At 42.8% G+C, this 8601-nt stretch overlaps 1 protein-coding gene across 1 annotated transcript; it reads left to right on the top strand.

Moving 5' to 3' along the window:
* Window positions 1-1009: 1009 nt before the first annotated feature.
* Window positions 1010-3892, top strand: LOC133015135 (gastrula zinc finger protein XlCGF17.1-like). The gene has a single exon (XM_061082272.1). The coding sequence runs from the start codon at window positions 1193-1195 to the stop codon at window positions 2033-2035; it is 843 nt and encodes a 280-aa protein (XP_060938255.1). The 5' UTR covers window positions 1010-1192; the 3' UTR covers window positions 2036-3892.
* Window positions 3893-8601: the final 4709 nt, after the last annotated feature.

Genomic DNA, 8601 nt, shown 5'->3' with positions numbered 1-8601 from the left:
CCGCACGGACGGCGGTTGATATATCTTATAACAGAAGTTATAACAGAATTGGTCAACAACGAGGGGAAGTCTTCCTCGGTTCTTCCTCGATGGTGCTCAGGCGTAGTACCTCCCTCTTGGTACTGGAATAAGGATATGACGAGCAGCCGCTCCCAATCTCGCTCCTCCTCTGATAGTGGCTGGGCAAAATCTTCAGTTCATGACAGTTTATAAAAAAAGGTACAAACAAGCCTTGACTCAGCTGACTCCTTGTGGGTTGATGTTGTTGTTCATTGGAGTCAGAATATTGTTCTGTTTGTGTTGACATTTGCATCCTCCAAACCAAAACAACGCCTGCCCCCAAACTCCTGCTTTATTGTTAAGAGTACAGTTCCATAAATATCTTCACAGACACAAAGAAGATACAATTTAAAATACCAACAGTCTTAACACCAACTGTAAACGACCTCAACATCTCTACTTCCTGAATGTGATCGTTCAAACATCACAACAGTCGACATTAAACGACAAAACACAAGTTTTTCAAAACACTTCAGGAAACTGAAATGATAAACGTGTGTATTTGTGTATTTGTGTTTCAGTGTGTCCTGCAGACGTCCAGCAACTGATGGTGATTAAAGAAGAGGTTCCCTCTGAGCAGCAGCAGTGGAGCCCCCTTGTGGACAAGGAGGACCCAGAGCCCCCCCACATTAAAGAGGAACAGGAGGATCCAGAGCCCCCCCACATTAAAGAGGAACAGGAGGATCCAGAGCCCCCCCACATTAAAGAGGAACAGGAGGATCCAGAGCCCCCCCACATTAAAGAGGAACAGGAGGATCCAGAGCCCCCCCACATTAAAGAGGTACAGGAGGACCCAGAGCCCCCCCACATTAAAGAGGAACAGGAGGAGACAGAGCCCCCCCACATTAAAGAGGACCAGGAGGAACCGTGGACCAATCAGGATGGACAGCAGCTTCAAGGACTGGAGGAGGCTGATATCAAGTTCACATTGACTCCTGTCGCTGTGAAGAGTGAAGAAGATGAAGAGAAACTTAAATCGTCAACACTTCATCCGAGTGAGAGGAAGGAGAACAGAGAAGACTGTGGAGGACCAGAACCAGCCAGGACCTCAGGACCTGATGGACGTTTACAACCAGGTCCTGAGGACAAGGCTGAAGACTCTTCTGAGACTGAAGTCAGTGAGGATGATTGGATGGAGACCAGGGAAACTCAGACTGGTTTAAATACAAGAAATAACAAACAGCCTCTAAGTGAAATGGGATGTGAGACAGAAAAAAAACCGTTTAGTTGTTCTGAGTGTGGTAAAAGATTTAGCAAAAGGAGCGAACTTAACAGACATACTAGGAGTCATACAGGAGAGAAACCGTTCAGTTGCTCTGAGTGTGGTAAAAGATTTAGTGAAAGGGCGAATCTAAATATACATATGAGGATTCATACAGGAGAGAAACCGTTTAGTTGCTCTGAGTGTGGTAAAAGATTTAGCAAAGGGAGCGATCTTAACAGACATATGATGATTCATACAGGAGAGAAACCGTTCAGTTGCTCTGAGTGTGGTAAAAGATTTAGTGAAAGGGCGAATCTAGATATGCATACGAGGATTCATACAGGAGAGAAACCGTTTAGTTGCTCTGAGTGTGGCAAAAGATTTAGTCGAATGGGCAGTCTAAATACACATAAGAAGACTCATACAGGAGAGAAACCGTTTAGTTGCTCTGAGTGTGGGAAAAGATTTAGCAAAAGGAGTGATCTTAACAGACATATGATGATTCATACAGGAGAGAAACCGTTCAGTTGCTCTGAGTGTGGTAAAAGATTTATTGAAAGGGCGAGTTTAAATACACATATGAGGATTCATACAGGAGAGAAACCGTTTAGTTGCTCTGAGTGTGGGAAAAGATTTTGTCAAAGTTGCGGTCTAAATAGACATAAGAAGACTCATACAGGAGAGAAACCGTTTAGTTGCTCTGAGTGTGGTAACAGATTTAGCCGTAAGTCCCATCTAAATACACATATGAGGAGTCATACAGGAGAGTAACCGTTCAGTTGATCTGAGTGGTAAAAGATTTAAGATCCAGTCCTAGTGTACAAGACGTGAGGATTCATAAAGGAGAGAAGTGAATCAGTTTCCACCCTTGCAACAAAGTTTTGTAAGGACATATCAGCAGTTACTTATATATATTTTTTCAATGTTCACTGTTTTAAATAGACTATTAACAGTTTTTATGTCCCTAGAAAACATAACTCATGAATAACACGAAAGATTGTGTTTATATATCTTGTTTCTACTGATTTCTACATAATGTATCTATTTTTCATAATGTCCTTCATGTCATTTTAAGGTTAAAGTGTGTTCCTTGAACAGAATGAATGTGTTTTCTGTTGGGGAAGAGTCCAGAGCGCTGGCCGAAGTTTAGACCAAGGGTCGTAAAACGAGGCCTACACGCGATGCTGAGACCAGCTCTAGAGTTTTCCTGGTGGTTGGAGAGCCCCAGCAGGCCCAGGAGAAACCCCACTGTGTTCGTAGACGCCCACTGAGGGCTAAACCCCACCCCCTGAGAGTTGAACACTGACATTCCATTGGCTGAACCCCATAGCCCACTCCTCGAGGAGGCTGGAACCTCTCAGGTCGATAAAACTGCTGAACTCAAAGAAATCTCTGCTTTTTCCCTGCTCTGACGACTTCAACAAGACCTGTCCAGGTCCCTCCATACGACCCAGTAGCTAACGGGAGCAATTATACAGACGTTTTTTTTTTTCATCTTTCTTTTCTGTTTCTATTTTAAGTCGACGTTTTATTTTGGTATAGACCATTTTTTTTGTAACTTTAACTTGAAAAGGTCGGCACAGGAAGTTCACTCGCAGGCCGAGCTCACAGACTCTCTTTTCCACACGATCTACAAACGGCTCCAAACAGCCGTTCATCCCTGCAGAAGAACGAAGTTCATTCCGTTGAGGAGCAAGAAGAATCCGCTCTTGTTCGGCCCAGCGCTGATCTCCGTTGTCCACAGACGAACCAGCGAAACAGAGCTTGAGAGGCCACGCATCATTCACTGGACTTCCGGGAAAATCCCGCCAAACGAGAATGCAACGCTGCGAGGGTTACAGTAAGAGGCTTTATTGTCTGGGGAGAGACTAGTTTTAATACCTAGTGTGTATTTATTTGAGTATGTTTATTTAAGACCTCAGCGCCTATTTTTAGCCCGTGTAAGCGCGCGGTAAGAAACTGTCACTTCCTGTTTCTCTGTCACGACCCTGTCGACTGTCTTGACGTACCTTCGCACCGCGACGAAGCGTCTCCGGCCGCATTGTTATCGACGACCAAGTTTGCAGAGACTTTAACGATCAAAAGATCAGTACACAACGTCCGCTTGGGTACTGAGAGGTAAAGTCAATGTAAAATTGTCTCTGGCGTGTTTTCTGATAATTCCTTGCATGTTTCTATCTCTCTCACTCTCTCTCTCTCTTTTCTCCTAAACCTGCTTACACACACGTTCCAATCTGCATTCACACATTTCACGTTACATAGATAAATCTAGACTTATCGAAGCCATTCGTCGCCAAAACCACGCAGAGATAAGAATGTCTTTGTCTGAAAATTCCTTTGTGTAACTCACGTGGCCTACGGCCATTTTGACTTTGGCCTCATGTTGTCATTAACATAGGCCTCCATTTTGAATAACGTGAATGTACCAACATCTTGATTTCGACCAGATTACGTCACCACGTGACTGCGTCATTACCTCATTGCCGCTCCCCCCCTCTCACACACACACACACACACACATAGACACACACACACACACATAGACACACACACACACAAATAGATATACAATCACTATTACATGTGTGTTCTAAATTGTAATAAGTGCTGCTACTGCTACTGTTGTTATCTGTGAAATAGTAAAGAATTTTGTTAAATGAAGAATCATTGAATAACATTAACTTTATTTCCCTTTTTAATAAAAATCCTTTTGTAATTAAAGTATCTGTATCTTGTGATTATTTGTGCATATGTATGTGAATACAGCTGGATTATGATAGCCTGTGCTTGAACTTAAAACCCTCCATTGTTTATTATTTAATCATTAATACTAAATATTGAGATTATTAATTTAACTTTTATAAACTGAGACTGATCCTTACAGATTGAATGTTGGTCCCTGTAGCCAGGGTGGTCACCCGTCGATAAATAATAATTACAGCTTATATTATTCTTAATTGATAATTTTATTGTTTTCATTAATGATTTAACTATTCTTAATTGATAACCCTATCATTTCTTATTGATTATTTTCATTCTTAATTCATAGATTTATCATTTTCAAAATTAGTAATAAATAAGTTTCATTATTTTTAATAATCATATTTCTTGATTATTCATAATTAGAAAGGCTGTTAACGCCTGGAAACCTTAACACGTTAATTTTTTTTAAACGCAAATTAATCACATCACCAAGTTTGATAACAGTGTCCTACGCTAGTCCTCCAGGGCGGATGTTTACCTGCCTGTGGGTGAAGAAGTAGCGAAGTGATGAGTAAGGAGACGGACCCCGGTGGGCTTAACGACTAAGCTAACTACTGCTATCGCTAAATGGGTCGCAACAGACTGCAGACCCATCAACATCGTTGAAGACAAGGGGCTTCGAGACATTATCCAGATCGCCTCCGGGGACTCATCCTACAAAACGCCTTTGAGGGGAACTATTGTCACAAAAATCCATGAACTCTATGGAGGTGAAAAGGAAACGAAAGTGGAGCAGCTGGCACGAGCTTCATTTATTGCACTGACAGGAGACCACTGGACATCAGTAAGCAACCATAACTACCTCGGTGTTGTGCAATAGGAGTAGACTTGATGTTGGCTAATTATTAATAATCATGAAATATGATTATTAAAATAATAAAAATTATCTATCAAAAATAATTAAATTATTATTTTAAGATGATCAGTAATCAAATAACAATAAAACCACTAATGAGAAAATAGGAATTATCAATTAGAAAGTACAAGCTATCAATTAACAATGATAAGGTTATCAACCAAGAATAATGAAAATAATTAGTCAAAAACAATAAAATTATCAATTTAAGAATAATACTATCTATATTAATAATTGAGAAAGGGGGGCACCACCCTGGTTTCCAGGGACCAACGATGTCAAGCTATAATTATCAGTCTCATAATGATAAATGTCAAATTAATAATGTCAATATTTTAATATTAACGATTACTTAATAAACAGTGAAGGCTTCTAAGTTCGAGCACAGGCAATCATAATCCAGCTGCATTCACACACTTATGCACAAATAATCACAGACTACAGATACTTTAATTACAAAAGTATTTATTAAAAAGGGGAAATAAAGTTATAATGTTATTCAATGATTTATCATTTTAACAAGCTCCGATATTTCAAAGATAAACACAGCAGCAGCACTTATCACAATTCAGAAAATACATGTAAAACCTGCGGTCTACCTATGCATGTCTGTCTCTGTGTGTGTGTGTCTGTGTCAAAGTGTCTCTCTGTGTGGGTGTGTCTATGTGTGTGTATGTGAAATAAAGTGTTATTTAATGATTTATCATTTTAACAAACTCCCATATTTCAAAGATAACAACAGCAGCTTATCACAATTTAGAACACGCATGTAACCTCTGGTCCATCTATGTGTCTCTGTGTGTGTGTATCTGTCTGTGTCTATCAGTGTGTGTGTGTGTGTGTGTGTGTGTGTGTGTGTGCGAGAGAGAGAGAAAAAGAAGGGGCGTGGCGATGACGCGTAGTGACATCACATCTAAGATGGAGGCCGATCATGATTCGTGGAATCAAGGCCTAAAAACTCTCAAAATGGCGGATTGACTACAAAACAAGATGGCGGAGCCGTTATGAATTTAGAGCCAGGATGGGAGGAGAGAGAGAGCAGAGGCGTGGCAATAATAGACTCAAAATGGTGGGTTAACTTGCGTTATTCAAGATGGAGTCTATGTTAATGACACCATGTGGCCGGAGCTCACACTGGTGGTCGTCACATGAATTACACAAAGGGAATTTTAGACAAAGAGAATTCTTATCTCTGCTTGGCTTTGGGGGCCGAATGGTTTCCAGATGTGTTCAGCCTCTCTAAGCATAGATTTAACTATGTGACATGACCTGTATTATAAATACAGGTCAGAAGTGTGTATAGGTCGGTTTAGAAGGAGAGAGAGAGAGAGAGAGAGAGAGAGAGAGAAAACATGAGAAAAACATGTAAGGAGAGTTCAAAGAAGCTCTTAAAAATACGTCAGAGATAGATTAACAGTGATTTAACCACTCAGCCCCAAGCGGACGTTGTGGGCTGAGGTTCTGATCGGTAAACTCACTGCAGACTAACACAGACGTTAACAGCGTGGCTGGAGGCTTTCCTCGCAGCGCTCAACCACTAACACCAAACCTGGAAATGAACCGGAAGTAGCGGCTCGTCGTAGCCGGCTAAAACAATGAGACTCAGCGGTCTCGCAACAGATACAATCAAATATTAAACAATATGCTACGTATCAAAACTAACATCTGCCCAGACAACATAAGCCTCTTACTGTGACCGTGATTTCGTGGGTTGCATGCGCATTGGCGCGAATCCCCGGAGGTTCAGTGAATCGCTTGAAGTCTCTCAGGCGGGCTCCCATGAGCACCGCAGCTGGGCCGGAGCGGATCCGTCGTGCTCCGTGACGGGATGAGGCTTCGTCTTCTTCGGTAGCAGCGGAGATCGTGCTGCCTCACAGGAACGTGCGGCTGTTTGTAGCCGTTGTAGATCGTGTGGAGAAAGAATAAAAGTAAAGTCCGTGTGGAAAAATTAAACAGTCTGAGATCGTCCAGCGAGCAATTTCCTGTTTGATCTTTCCAAGTTAAAACAGGAAAAGTCCTTTCCAAAATAAAACGTCGACTAAGATGAAAGAAGAAATTAATGAAATGAATTGAAATGAATAAAACAAACGTCTTATCGCCTCCATTAGCTTACTGGGTCGACTATGAAGACCCCCGGGGGGGGGTCTAGTGGCGACGTCAGCATCGGAGGAAAGAGAGAAGTTTCTGTGAGCTCAGCCTTTTTAAGTCATGTCTCAGGTGACACCCCCCTGGGAGGAGGGGTCAGGGGTCAGTGTGGCCCCCGGCCAATTGAATTGTCAGGATTTGGCCCCCAGGGGCGGGCTTACAGTGGGGACCCAGGAAGTGACCTGCTGCCACATGGAGATAAGGGCCCCATGCTGGATTTCTAATGTAAGGGGTTTCCCGAGCCTGGCCTAAGGTTTTACGACTCTTTGTTCTACGTCAGATCACTGGGCCTTGCCCAACATCGGCATAACAGCTCATCTAATAGATGATAATTGGCAGCTGCACTTGTTTGCGTTAGGTGTAGTGAAAACAGAGGAGAGGCATTTCGCCGAAACATGCGCTTGCCAGTTTCTTGACGTTGCTAAAGAGTGGGGGATAACGGACAGGGTCATCACTATTGGAACAGATAGTGCTCGTAATATGGTAGCGGCAGCCAGGAGTCTACCAGTCGAGCATATGCCTTGTGTAGCGCACATTATACAGCGGACGATCACAGTGTCTCTCCGTGACAGCGGGTTTGATGGTGCATTAGCCAAGTGCCGTAAAATAGTCTGACATTTTAAACACAGTCCTGCAAACACAGCAGAGCTGAAAGTTCAGCAAGCTTCCCATGGACAGACAGAGGAGTCACTCATCCAGGATGTAGAATTCATCCAGAATTCAACACTGGAGATGATAAAGCGTATCCAGCACAACAAAGCGCCACTGAAGGCAACACTTGCCCAGCAGAAGCACAACTTGGCCACGCTAACCTCAGCTGAATATGACAGGCTAGCAAATTTGGAAACACTGCTGGAGCCATGCAGGTAAAGTGATTTTCCTAGTCTCAACTCATATATTTTCTCCAATATATTTTCTTTTAGAAATAATTTTAGGCCTGTCCACCATATGGGTGTTATGAATGAAAAAAGTAGTCTATAATTCTGTCTTGTTTGTGTGTTTGAAGGTATGTTACTGAGCTCTTGGGGGGGGTGACAAATATGTGTCCTGCTCTGTGGTCCTGCCTGCACTCTGCCCCCTTCTGCGTACAATGGAGATTTCAGATGTTGACCCTGCCTACATGGTGCACTTCAAGGCTGCATTCAAAGGGGACCTGAACACACGAAAGGAGAACACAAACCTGTCATGGTTAAAGGTAGCAACCGCTCTAGATCCCAGATTCAAGGACCTCAGGTGCCTGCCCAAAGCAGAGAGGGAAGAGGTGTGGCAAAAGCTGAGTCAGATGCTGAAGGACAGAGAAACTGAATCACAGCCCTGCAGCGATGAAATGGAACCAGAACCACCAGAGAAGAAAGTGGCTCTCCTACTGTTGGGGTCAGATTCAGAGTCTGATGAGGATGCAAATTTTAATGACAAAACTCTGGACAGGTATAGGGCAGAGCCCAGTGTCAGCATAGACACATGTCCACTTCAGTGGTGGTCAGCGCACACTGGTGCCCATGGTAGGCTGGCACATCTTGCACAAAAGTACTTGGCCACACCTGCCTCAAAAGTGCCATGTGAGAGACTATTT

The sequence above is a fragment of the Limanda limanda genome, chromosome 12 (assembly GCF_963576545.1).
Source record: "Limanda limanda chromosome 12, fLimLim1.1, whole genome shotgun sequence".
Lineage (NCBI taxonomy): Eukaryota > Metazoa > Chordata > Actinopteri > Pleuronectiformes > Pleuronectidae > Limanda > Limanda limanda.
This window is presented reverse-complemented; position numbering and strand designations above follow the sequence as displayed.

Coding starts and splice junctions, on each gene's coding strand:
- LOC133015135 (XM_061082272.1), top strand. CDS start 1,193: ATGGAGACCAGGGAAACTCAGACTGGTTTAAATACAAGAAATAACAAA.